The 14341-nt window shown below is 35.4% G+C and overlaps 1 protein-coding gene across 11 annotated transcripts in view; it reads right to left on the bottom strand.

The window, feature by feature from the left end:
• The window catches only part of PDLIM5 (PDZ and LIM domain 5), a 214637-nt gene that overhangs the window by 11603 nt on the left and 188693 nt on the right, over window positions 1-14341 (bottom strand). For all 11 annotated transcript variants that reach the window (XM_033214840.1, XM_033214846.1, XM_033214841.1 and 8 more), the window contains one exon: window positions 1624-1804. In XM_033214840.1, coding sequence (XP_033070731.1) covers window positions 1624-1804 — 181 coding nt within the window. The remainder of the gene's footprint in view (window positions 1-1623; window positions 1805-14341) is intronic.

The raw sequence follows: 14341 nt of genomic DNA, 5'->3' as shown, positions 1-14341 counted from the left end.
TCACAAAAAAGAATATTATACATAAAGCACGGTTACAATTTTGTAAACAAGTTACTGATAAAGAGCAAACTGGAAAAAAACACATCATAAGGTTAACAGTAATTATCTGTGACTGGTAAATATTTAGGTCATTTAAATTTATTATTTAAATTTTTTGTGTTTTCTAATTGTTCTTGCATGAACTACTTCCTTTTATAAAAAATATCAAAATAAAATGAAATAAAATAGAATTATTAGCCAAAGAAATTGTCATAGTTCACTACTGAAGGACAATGGGAAGAAACAGACATTTAGATCCAAAAAATTCACCATGAACATCTGTAGAAGATGTACATTGAATCAAACTATCTCCCAAGTCTTTCAGAATATTCTTCCCTTTCCATCCTTGAGGCAAGTCTTTAACAGGTAATCAAATAACTAAAAAACAATCTAGACAAGCTATCGCAGTTCTGGCCCATCTCCAAAGCAATGAGTATGAGATTTCCATTTCCTAGAACTTTATTTGGGTCTAAGACTCTAACTTCACTTTGTTTTATTATTCTAGCATTCACAGAATACCTGGATACACTAAAATCATATTAATGAATATTCTATTAATTATTTGTTATCATTTGGGAAGGTACAGTCTGAACCATTCCCACTTCTTTGTTCCCAACATATTACACAAATTAATAATCTAGAAATATTTCAGGTGGCATATATATAATTTTAAGTGTCTTCAATGTTTTAGACATATTTAAGGATATCCTAAGAGATATCTTAAGACTACTCAATAATTCATACTACCTATTCTCTCAATTAACAATAATTAGAGTTTCATTATCATATTTTCACATTGAGAGTATATTAGAGTTCAGCAGGGCCATTTCCAACTTTTGTGTGAAGCCAGGTACTTTGGCTTCTTCTGAAATCAGATTCCAGCTCCTAGTCACCCATAAAGTATGCCTGGCCCTTACTTTTTCATTAGAAACCAGGTATTTCAGAGCAAGAAATTCATGTATTCACCATTATTTATTATGTACTGTCTCTGATTCCTAAATTACTCCTTTTTTTGCAAAAAAAGGAAAAAAAATTTTCCATCACATGTGTACTCTCATAAAACTGAGATTATATTTTTAAACATTATATGTATTCAAGAAAAATATATCATTTATAAACTTCATGTTTTATATATTTCATGAAATCAGTGTCCTGTGCTTGAACTCTGACAAGTAGGGGAAATACTGCTCTTATAAAAGCTATGGAATTTAATTTAAAACAGTGAAGGTGTCAATTCTGAGAACTCAGATGTGTGTGGTCCTATGCGACCTCTTCATTCCTGAGCAAACAGGCTCCTGTTGAGGAAGCACACCCACAGTAAATTATTTTTTCCCCACAGTGGCTAGACTTTCACCAGACAAGCCAGCACTCAGTGAGACAAAACCAAAGACAACCTAACCCCATGAGTCCGATATATTTCCACAAAGGTCTATTTAGTTTTGCTTTACAATAATAAATAGTGATGAAAGCAGAGAAGGCATAAAGCAAGAAGAAAATAAAAAGTTAAAATGATAGAAGAGTTTCATATCAAAAAATCGTTCTACTTTAAAACTCATTGAGAATAAAAACGTTTCCATTACTTACTCCAAGGATCTTCCTTTGGCATCGACCACATTCAGGAGCAAAGAATTTCTCATAGCACAGCTCACAATACAGGGCTCCTTTCTCCTCTACAAATCCAATGTAGGCCATTGTATTTTTGCAGTGAGCGCAGTTGAATTCTTCTGGGTGCCATGATTTCCCCAGAGCCACTAAGAATGGTCCTCTGACAGAAGAAAAAGAGGCTAACTAAGTTTGAGAATAAAAGTTTCTAGGGTTAGCCTGGATAGGATCTCTTTTATGCAATGTCCAACCAATTAAATACTTGCTCAATTTTCCTTCCTAAGGACTGAACTCATGGGTGTTGGGTGTTGTAAATTCACAGTGGGACTCTGCATTGATGTGAAGAGAAAAGGGGAGAGACATACTTAAGGGATTCCTTCAAGAAAGGGCACTCCCCACCCTTTTTTCTGTCTAAGGGAATCTGGTGATATGTTTTATTGAGCTGAAATGAGGCAATCTGTCTGCACCACGGGTAGGATTGAGAATGAGGATGCTAACTGTGACTGTGACAGAACATAAGGCAACCAGAAAAAAATATATGGTTTAGGCAGAGACGAGACTTTGACATTTCTATAAAAGAAACAAACAAAAATCTCAATTTGGTAAGTCAAAAGTGCTAAAAATAGTAGTAACTATTACCTGAGACAATTTTTCTTCCCCACAATCAATTTCTTTTCCCCACACATTCTTTCATATACTTATTTCTCAACTTTACTAAACATATCAAATCCTCACCCTCCAAAATGACTACAGAAAGTGTAAACTAGATATTATCGATTGTCTGAAACTACTCGGAAAAATTTCATTTCATTCAAATATGACTGATTTATTTCAAAAATTTAATTTTATTGAGGTAAGAACCCTTACAATGAGATCCACTCTCTTAACAGATTTTTAAGAGTACAATGTAGTATTATTAATTATGGGCACAATGTTGTACAGCAGATCCCTAGAACTTATTCATCTTGCATAATTGAAATTTTATACCCACTGTACACCAACTTCCCTCTTCCCCCTCCCCACAATGACTGATTTTTAACACACATTTGTATCAAGGTAACAAATGTTTGTAAAGAGATTTTTTCCCCCCATTAAATACTTTATGGTCATGAACTGATAAGATGGGCTTGGTTTACTTGGCAGGAATCCATTATGAAGCCTTATCTAGGCATGAAGCCTGCAGAGACTAACCATTCTAGCCTCTGCAACATACTTTTCAGTAGCTATATCACACTAATTTATATTCATAGAGCAGCTTTACCTCCAAGGCACTTTTACACTTATCTAATTTGTCCATGCAACATTCCTGTGAGATAGACCAGGAGAGTTATTATGAATTCAGTTTAACAGATGGAGAAGCCAAGGTACAGAATGTTCACAAGATATGACAAATATCATAAAATCACTGACCGAGCCAAGGCTAGAAGCTGAATTTCCTGATTTCTAGTATGCCACTCTAGTCAACTGATATTCTGCCTTTGACCTCATTAACATCACTTATCATCTCTAAGCGACCGCATGGTAATTGTTAGTAAGCATCAGATACCAGACTTCTAGGCAGATTATTAAGAGAAGTCATAGCAATGAGTATCACAAAGTCAGAGCAGTTTTAAAATTCTGACAATAACATAAACCTTGCTATTCAATAATTATCTCCTACTGCAAATTCTTTGTCAACAGATTGATGTTTACTCAGAATCAGCACCTAATTCTGCAAGAGTCACAAAAGGAGAAAGGCTCTTGATGAGTGATTAAAAATTTTAAGTGGGGTGTAAGAGGGTATTTTCTAGCCCTACTTTTTGTTAACTTGTTTCTTATTAATAACATGATGCCATTTTGTATAAACTAGTATATATCATTCTCTTAAGTTTGAGATAGGCAGTTAATTATTATTATTTTTAAAACTTTAGGGTACCATAATTTTGTTATGACTAATAAGGAATGCCTTTGTTTACTAATTCCTGCCAGAAAATAAGGGCTAAAGATCACCGATTCTGTAATCGAATATATTACTTTTGGTAAGTGGTTGGTCATTTTTAACTGACTTATAAAATAACAATCCTACTCAATGAGTTCCTTCATCTGATTTTCTCAGGGTATGTTTGGCAAGTAGTTTATCAACAAAGATAAACCAAGAATCACACTGCTCAAAGCCAGACAAAATTTGATGAGTGTCCTGTGTTTTTCCACCAGGTGGGTAACTGGTTATATATATATATGAAAAATCTTCCAGGCTCAATTTACTGTGACCATAACACAGAGCATGGTAGAGCCTTGGGGTTTCATGCTACTCTCTAGGTGCACATTAAAACAGATTCAAAACCATTTACTAGGGTGAGTTTTTTTTTACTAGGGCACATCTTCAGCTCATCCATAAGGCTGAAGGACTCTTGAGGCTAGTATTCTTATTTGGCTTCTCAGTTTTCAAAGAAGTCAATCCAACTTCAAACTGCATTCTGTTAAAGCATAAGTGTTGGTATGTACCTGGAACAAAATGAAAAGCTCTGCTCCTGGAACATGTCTATCAATGCTATCAAATATTTGACAAAGTTCATCTGAGAAGAAAAAAAGACATTTAAGAATAACTGACCAAGAAAAATACATTCCATTTGCCAGATTTTCTAAAATATGTGCTGAATTCAAGTCAGATCATCAGAAAACTGGGTTCTGTGAATCACAGCATATTGGGCCTGCTGCACCCCACAGGATTATTCCTTTGATGAACAGTGCTTGATGTGATACATGAGCCTGTACTGATAGTTGTTACAGGACATAGCTCTATGAAATTCACCCTTGCTCTTCCTGCAAGTTGTTGCTGGAGTGTTGTTAGATCACCCAGCATCATTTTCACATGGACTCATTCAGAAAAATTCCTCTCTGATTTTTGTAGCAAGAACTATTATGCTTTTCCTCAGCAATAGTCTTATTTTTATCTTATTGTAAATTGCAAAACTGCCTTTCATTTTTGGTAGACTACTAGAAGGCCTAAAGTCAAATTTACAGTCCAACCAGAGGTAAGTGGGCAAGTCATTATTTTAGTATTGTCCAGTCTGGACATTAGCTTCATTTTTAATGAGCCTATTCATGAATTTAATTCTTTTTCCCCTTTTGTAATTTATAAGATTATCTTATATTTCACATACCTGTAAAAGTCTTTGTACAAACTTGCTGGGATATAGTTCACTATAAATACATAAATTAAAACTATAGTCAATTAAAAGGATGACTTTAAAGTATTTCATTAGTTCTCTTCAAATAGCAAAAGGAATTTTAGACAGTAAAGAAATTCCCATTGCATCTTTAAAAAACAAGTTGAAAATGACGCTTGCTCCTGTCAGATCTGCTCTCTCAAACAAGCATGCTCAGGGCAACTACTGGCCTAACTTGATACTTCTTGGCTGTCCTGAAAGAGCATCTTTCCCCATCAATGCCCTTGAAATTAAGCATAGATTAAAGAATAAAATGAAGCTTTTACATACAGCAAAGTGTTCTCTTCTCTGTGTCAGCAAAGACTCATTTAACAAATTCATTAACACAGGATTAACACTAAATAAGTTCTTCTTGTTCCACGTAGGATTGGGTTTCCATTTGTGAACAGGAATGACAGACCTGGATAACTGCAAAGTGGAATTAAGTATTCAGCTATCTCTTCTAATACTCGATGTCCTGTGAGCCCTTACTAAGTACATGTTGACTGACAAATGGAGGGCAAGGAGGGATTTAAAGCATTTGGCTAGCTGACAGAGAAGAGCTATGGCATGAAACTTTTCACCCTGTTTATCTTCTGTGAGACCTATCCAAAAAGTGGGGGCAGCTGGGGAGAAGAAAGGAAAGGTAGGCAACGATGCCAAGGAAGAGTTCAGAGAAAAAGGAAAGTTTACAAATACAAAGGTGAAAGGAACTCAGATTTCAACAGGCACAACCTAACTGGGATTTAGCTTCAAAATCCGATGCTTATATTTTGCTTCCCTTTGTTATTTAATTCTCACAATAGAATTGTGAGATAGAAATTAACTTTTTCATACACATGCAGATGAAGGAAACATCAGAGAAATCAGCCAACTTTCCTAAGATCATATGGATGACGAACTAACTGTAAAACTGGAATTTTTCAAAGCCCAACCACAACAGATTTTATTCGACTGAAAATTACTGTATCAGTAGAAGTCAAAAACAAAAGTTTCCCAAAGCTATAAAAAAACTGACATGCTCAAGAATAAAAAAAGAATCTGATATTCTACTTAGTTAAATAACTAATACAAACGTACAAACCACTTTTATGTTTTTGTTTTGTTTTGTTTTGTTTTTGCCAACATTAGGAAGGGCCTGGCATGAGCAAAAGAACAACACAGCCACAGGAATACAGTGAAATAGAAACAAGATAATTGGGAGAAACTGCACATATATACATTCACAAACATTTACACACAAAGACACAAGCAGGAAGAGAGTAAAAGAAAATTAAACACACAGTGACTATCGTCTTAGAATACTCAAAACTCCAGACATTAACAGTCCTTCCTAAAATTTGGAAACACTGTATTTGTCACTCTTAATTCTTCATTTCCAGTGGATTATACCCAAACTTTCCAATTTGGAACATTAAAAAAACAATTCTTTCATTGAATGTCAACTTTAACTTTTGGTCCTTTAACATACTACATTTACAGCGTTGTGAGGCTGCCTATAGTTTTATATCTGAAAGGCATAAATGACTTGCTCTTCAAAAATAAATGCACAGGTAACATCAGTTTAAACATAATAATGAATACAGAGAACAAGTTCTAAAGGAGGTAACCTTAATTGAAAAATTTTTTAAAGTCTACTGGAGACAACTACAGTCAATTCTTTTTATTGAGATTATTATAAAAATCTGCAAAGCAGGATAAATGTAATTCAATAATAAGACAAGTGAGATATAATTTCAAATTGGCAACACTAATATACACTCTACAAATATGTAAAAGTTCATCTATCAATTGAACAAAAATTTACTAAATGCAGTATGTGCTAGGCCCTGTTCTAGAAACAGGAAATCTGGCAGGGAACAAAGCCAAAAAAAGCCCTGATTGCATGGAACTTACATGCTAACATAGGACAGGGAGATGACGTAAGATAAATAAAATATATGGCATGTTAGATATTAAAGGCTGACAAGAAAAATAAAGCAGGGAGGGCAGAGAGGAAGATAGTATATGCGGTACGTAGGCATGAAACCTGAGAATTTAAATAGGTGACCAGCAACACTCTGATATTTGAGTAAAGACCCTCTCCATGAGTGTGGGTAGAACCTGTGACCATGATGGTGTACCACTTCTGTGATTAGATAACTTTAAATGGCAAAAAAGATTTTGCAGATACAATTACATCCCCTAGGTTAGGCATGGTGGCTCACGCGTGTAATCCCAGCACTTTGGGAGGCTGAGACGGGTGGATCACTTGAGGCCAGGAGTTCGAGACCAGCCCGGCCAACATGGTAAAACCTCGTCTTTACCAAAAATACAAAAATTAGCCAGGCATGGTGGCGCGTGCCTGTGGTCTCAGCTATTCGGCAGGCTGAGGCAGGGGAATCGCTTGAACCCAGGAGGCAGAGGTTGCAGTGAACGAAGATTGCGCCACTGCACTCCAGCATGGGCGACAGAGTGAGAATCTGTCTCAAAAAAACAAAAACAAAAAAACAAAACCAAAACCAAAAAAAATTACATCCCCTAATCAGTGGATATTGAGTTAATCAAAAGACAGATCACCCTGGATGGGCCTGACCTAATCAGGTAAGCCCTTAAAAGAAGTTAAAAAGCAACAGGAGAGGTTCTACTGCTGGCCCTGAGGAAGAAAGCAATTATGTTGTGAACTGTCTAAGGTGGCGACGGCCTATAAGGACGTCAGTCCCAGAGCTGCAAGGAACTGAATTTGCCCAACAACCTGAGTGAGCTTGGAAGAAGATCTGGATCTCTAGATGATAACTTCAGCTCAGCTGACACCATGATTTCAACCTGGTGAGATTCTGAGCAGGGTACTCAGATAACCCATAGGCTCATGACACAGAAACTGTGAGATACTGGCTGGGCATGGAGGCTCAAGCCTATAATCCCAGCATTTTGGGAGGCCAAGACGAGTGGATCACTTGAGTCCAGGAGTTTGAGGCCAGACTGGCCAATATGGTGAAACTCTGTCTCTACTAAAAATACAAAAATTAGCCAGGCATGGTGGTGCAGGCCTGTGGACTCAGCTATTGGGGAGGCTGAGGCAGGAGAATCCCTTGAACTTGGGAGGTGGAGGCTGTAGTGAGCTGAGATCCCGCCACTGCATTCCAGCCTGGGAAACACAGTGAGACTCGGCCTCACAACAAAAAACAAAAACCAAAAACCTGTGAGACACCTTAGTGTTATTTTTAGTGATTTGAGTCTTCTTTTTTTTTTTTTTTTCTTGGTAGTTTAGCCAGTGTTTGTCAATTTTGTTGATCCTTCCAAGGAACCAAATTGTAGTTTCATTGATTTTTTTAAATTCTCAATTTCATTCATTTCTGCTGTAATCTTTGTTCTTGCCTTCCTTCTATGTTTTGGATTTAGTTTGATATTTTTCTAGAGTCTTAAGGTAGAAGGCAATGTTACTGATTTGAGATCATTCTTCCTTCTAAATGCAGACATTTGCCAGCTATCAATTTCCCTCTAACCACTGCTTTAGCTGCATTCAAAAGTTTTGGTATATTATATTTTCATTTTCATCAGCTCAAAGTATTTTCTAGTTTCCCTTGTCATTTCTTTTCTGACCCACTGACAGTTTAAGGAGTGTGTTTTTTAATTTCTACATATTTGTGAATTTCCCATATTTTCTTGTTATTGATGTCTAATTTCATTCCATTCTGGTCAGAGAGCATACTTTGTATGACTTCAGTCCTTTTAAATTTATTGAAACTTGTTTTATGTTTTAACATATGGTCTATTCTGGAGAATGTTCCACATACACGTCAGAAGAATATATAATTCTGCTGGATTCTGCTGTTGCTGAGTGGAATGTTCTATAGATACCTGTTAAAGTCTACTTGGTATTTAGTGTTGTTCAAGTTTTCTAATTCTTTTTGCTATTCTGACTAGTCATCAATTATATCCATTAATTAATGTGGAGTGTTGAAGTTTCCAACCATTACTATTGAATTATATATATTACTCCCTTCCATTCTGATAGTTTTTATTTCACTTATTTTGATGCTGTTAGGTAAATATATGTTTATAACTCACATTTTCTTGATGGATTGAACTTTTTATCATAAAATGTACTACTCTGTCTCTAGTAATTTTTTTTGTCTTAACATCGATTTTATCTGATATTAGTACAGTCATTCTAACTCTCTTACGATTACTATTTGCATAATTTTTTTTCTATACCTTTACTTGTAACATATTTGTATCTTTTAAACTGTGTCTCTTGCAGACAACTTATAGTTAGATCGTAATTTTATCTACCCTTTCACTCTCTCTTTTAGCTGGTGTGTGATTTATTTATGTTTAGTGTAACCTACTGATAAAGTAGGATTTATTAGTGGCATTTTGCTATTCATTTTCTCTATGTTGTATGTGTTTTTTGTTCCCTTTCCTACGTAAAAAAGTGAAAGAGGAATCAAAGTCATCAGCTAGTAGTGAGGATGGGAAAGGAGAATTTAGAAGTTTGAGGAAAAAGAAGATGTGAAATGGGTTTTTTGGGGAAAGTGGGAAAGTAAGCATATTAGAGAAACAGCAGTCTTTTGTTACTATTAAGAATATACCCAGGGAAAAGAAGGAACATACCTGAGATTAGTAGTGATGAATTTAAAAGGCGACTGGTAAGTGTGATTGTGGGATTCCTTCCAGTCACACCCATCTGTTCGGGTGTGAGCATGGTGCCAGTATGGTAACTTGTATAGAAGTTTTCAATGGACATTTGTTGTACAAAATATTGACTTGATTATGAATAGACTTCTGAACCTTACTGCTTTCCATTCTTTTCAAATAAAATAAATTGGTTTGTTGAAGTTGGATAATCCTCACCTCTCCTTTTTGCACCGATGTAATCCTAGATGTATCTCTATTCGACTTACCATATCAATTTGTTAGTTGATTTGCTTGTCTGTACTTTTGATTAGACTATAAACTGAATTAGTTTGCCAGGACTGCCTTAGCAAAGTACCACAGACTGGGTGACTTCAACAACAAGAATTTATTTTCTCACAGTTCTGGAAGCTAGAAGTTCAAGATCAAGATGTCAAGAGGGCCTCTCCCCTTAGTGTATAGATGGCCACCATCTCCATGTGTCTTCACATGGTCTTCCCTCAATATGTGTCAGTGTCTCAATTTCCTCTTATAATGACACCAGTTAAATTTAATTAAGGCCCACCCTACTGACCTCATTTTACCTCTTCAAAGACCAAATGCCCTCTTCAAATATAGTCCCATTCTGAGGTACTGGAATTTGGGATTTCAGCAAATGAATTTTGGGAAGACAATTCAGTTCATAACAGTAACCTTCTTAAGGAAAAAGAGCATGTCTTTGATTTCTGTGCCAGTGATACCTAAGGAGAGCGGCACACAAAATACTCAGCGAATGTTGCTTATACTGCTATATTAGATGAGAAACTAGAAAAGTGAGCCCTAGGTCACCTATATGAGTTTACGAATACTTATATGCGGTACAAAATAATTTTAGAGGGGAGATGAGAATATTTAACTGTTCAACTTGTTTATTATCTATTTTCTCCTTTCTCATTCAAACACTATGAATAAAAGTACATTGCCTTACTCTTCAGTTATGGCAGGTTTACTGAGGGTGTTTTTCTGATTTAATACAGTAATATATATCACTGTGTGTATATTTACTAATCACAAACACACAAACACACACACCCCTGTGCAATAAATTAGAAAGACTGAAGTCAGAGAGAGAAGAAAATAAACATCACATCAAATCCAATTATCTGGGGATTATAACTCTTAATTTTGGGGTATAGTTCTCTTTTGGTCTTTTTCTAAAGCACACTGGCTATATGTATTGTTTACTATTATATTTCTAAAATCAGTGGGATAAAACAGTGTCTGGTTCATTATAGGACCCTCAATAGATATTTAATGAATTAATGAATGTATTTCAGAATCAAACAGATGAGTTCCAGCCCTGGCTCTACTATTTAACCAGCTTTGTGACTTTGGGTAAATTAATCTAAGTCTCTGTATTCCCATCTGTAAAACAGGCATAAGAATATATCTACTAACAGGAAAAAGAAGTCAGTATATGAAAAAGATACTTGCACACGCATGTTTACAGCAGTACAATTCACAACTGCAAAAATATGGAACCAGCCCAAATGCCCATCAATCAATGAATAAAGAAACTGTGGTATATAAATACAATGGAATACTACTCAGCCATAAAAAAGAATAAATTAATGGCATTCACAGCAACCTGGATGGAACTGGAAACTACTATTCTAAGTGATGTAACTCAGGAATAGAAAACCAAACATCGTATGTTCTCACTTGTAAGTAGGAGCTCAGCTATGAGGATGTAAAGGCATAAAAATGATACAATGGATTTTGAGGACTCAGGGGGAAAGGATGGGAAGGGGGTGAGGGATAAAAGACTACAAACTAGGTTCAGAGTATACTGCTCAGGTGATGGGTGCACCAAAATCTCACAAATCGCCTCTAAAGAACTTATGTAACCAAATACCACCTGTTCCCCAAAAACCTATGGACATAAAAAATTTTTTAAAAAGAATAATGTCAATTCTCTGGAGGTATTTTGGGGATCCAGTAGAATGATACTAACAAAGTTCTTGGAATGGGCCAGTTGTGGTGGCTCACGCCTGTAATTCCAGCACTTTGGGAGGCCGAGGTGGGCGGATCATGAGGTCAGGAGATTGAGACCATCCTGGCTAACACGGTGAAACCCCATCTCTACTGAAAATACAAAAAATTAGCCAGGCATGGTGGCAGCGCCTGTAGTCCCAGCTACTTGGGAGGCTGACACAGCAGAATCACTTGAACCCGGGAGGTGGAGGTTGCAGTGAGCCAAGATCGCACCACTGTATTCCAGCCTGGGTGTCAGAGGGAGATTCCGTCTCAAACAAAACAAAACAAAACAAAAGTTCGTGGTATGATACCAACCATGTTCAATATATAATAGCTATTTTTATTGTTATCAGGCTTAAATACATATCTTGGTGTATAGTTTCTTTACACAAAATTGGAATCATACTTTAGAGTTCCTTATTTCATTTTTGCCATATTAATGTGATACTATAAACATTTCCTATGTAGTAGTAGTGAAAAGCATGAAAAAAATTAAAGTTAGACAAATCTGGGCTCAAATTCAGGTTCTATTATTTACTATATATGTAACTTCAAACAAATACATAACTTCTCTGTGCCTCAATTTTCTCAACCTTGAAGTGGAATAATCATAGCAACTGTCTCACAGGGTTGTCATGAAAATTCAGGCAAAATTCTTAGTGCAATATTTGGAATATGCTAAAAACACATTTAACATTAATTATTATCTGAAAATCACATTATATAGATGCTGCACATTTATGTTCTTTCTAATCTTTCACAACAGTAAATAGTGAAATCTTGGTCTCTGCCTTGCTTATGAGTCTTGGTCAATGTCTTTAGTTGTTTCCTTAAATACAAGGGCTGATACATTGCCAGGAGGCCTTTTATTTTCAAGTCAAATCTTAATCAGTGGGGATGATAAATAAAACCTATAAATAAAGGGGTGCTCAGAGACTGAAATAAATGGTAAAACAAGCAAAAAATTCTGCATGGTTTTCCTTGGTAAACTGAGATGGTGCTCCTCAGAGCAGGTTTGAAAACCACTGAGCAAAAAACAAATCAATAAGTTAAATTTTTTTTTCTCACTGGAACAAACAATGGATTGGCTGTATATAGTTTTTCTGGTGATGTACTGTAGGCAGACAAAACAATAGTAATGTGGCCATTTAAGCATTCCATATTTAAGAATAAATTCAAGCACTATAAGCCGCTTACTTCTTTCACAAAGATGTCAAGAAGCTGAACATAAATAGTTCAGTTAACTCCATGTAATACAAATGGTCATGTAACACTTAAGAAATAAGCTAGATTGTTCAAAACCCCATTCTACCAGGGCAACTGAAATACGGTTTTGGCTACAACTGCCTGATTTTCTATGATTCTCTATTATCCTAGCACTCCAACAGTCAATTTATTCACAAGTATGAGTCAAATAAATGATGCTTCTATCATAATTTGACTGAAAATGTCCCATAGCAAACTTAAAGCTTTAACAGAAGTTCCTAAAATGTAACTTCCTATTCATTTGTAGCTAAAGTAATGTCTCCATCATACAATTTAGGCAAAATATCCATAAACTTTTCACAATTCAAATAAACCAAAAAATTTTCAAACTTTAGATCCAAATAAGATTACGGAATTTTAAACTGAATGTGTTCTATAAAGAGACAACCAGTTCAGTTCTAACACTCAGATTGCTGAGGTGTTCTAAAACAATCAACTCTGCTGAAAAAAAAAAAAAAAAAAAAAACAACATAAAATGTGCTTTAGTTTGCCTTTACATAAAAAATGGTTTTTGGCAAATTTGAAATATTGAAAAGCAAATATAAAACAAAACAATATAAATTAGTACAAACAATATAAATTATATGGTAGAAAACTCACAATATAAATTATAAATTTAAACTTCTCCAAACTTGCCAGGGTATAATAGTCTACACTGAAGGTATCAAGCCTGAAACTGCAGCTCGTTTTTAAAACAGGTGTCCAAGAGAATGTCACTTGATCTAAAGCCTTCTTGCTTTGGTAAGTAATAGTGACACTGAGGCCAATAACTAGAATTATGCTTTGACTAGGCCTCTGAACTGACCACAATTGATTCAAGCTGCTTAAGCATTTGAACACCAGGCAAATGTGCTATGTTAATTACTGTTACATGATCTTGACATGAACTAATCCCCATTCCTATTAACTTCCTTAGTAAATGAAGCTTTAATGCTTAACTAATAACAAGTACTGGATAATCCAGAACAATATAACATTTAACAGATGAGGGAGCAATAAGTGATGGTTACTCATGTTAACATAACACATATTTATTTTACACGGCAGGCTGATTGTGCATTAAAATTGCATCCTAGCCTGGCGTTAAATTTAAAACCAAGGCAGGTAGGGGTGGTGAATGTAATTTCTACTTTGATCTTCATTTTCTCCACATTAAGTTTTTTAGAAGTGCCAGAAGTGGTGATTACATGATATCACGGAATTTGATAACTAGACAACATGAATCAGCAACTGATGTGGTATGACATTTTGTTAACTCACCCAGTAATTACTTGCTTACAATAGCATACAAATAACAGCAGTGACTCCTGTCTCCACCACAAAGGGTGTTTTTATCCAGAATATAGTATCCCTAAGCATAAGTCTAGGCAACCAAAGTACTGTAACTTACAGAAGCCATGTTACAAGTCAGAGTTTGTTTCTATTTTATCGATATTAAACCAAAAATATAACAGCTAAATGCAGGTAGTATTAAAACATTGTTTTCTTTATTAGGATAAAGGAGCAACATACTAGATCCTATATTAGTTTAAATATTTCTATAAGACAGGACCCCATACTAATACTTTCAGGAAAATGACTAACCAAATTGACATTATGGCCTAAATGATGAA

This window comes from Trachypithecus francoisi, unplaced genomic scaffold, assembly GCF_009764315.1.
Source record: "Trachypithecus francoisi isolate TF-2019V2 unplaced genomic scaffold, Tfra_2.0 Lachesis_group1, whole genome shotgun sequence".
NCBI classification, from domain to species: Eukaryota; Metazoa; Chordata; class Mammalia; order Primates; family Cercopithecidae; genus Trachypithecus; species Trachypithecus francoisi.
This window is presented reverse-complemented; position numbering and strand designations above follow the sequence as displayed.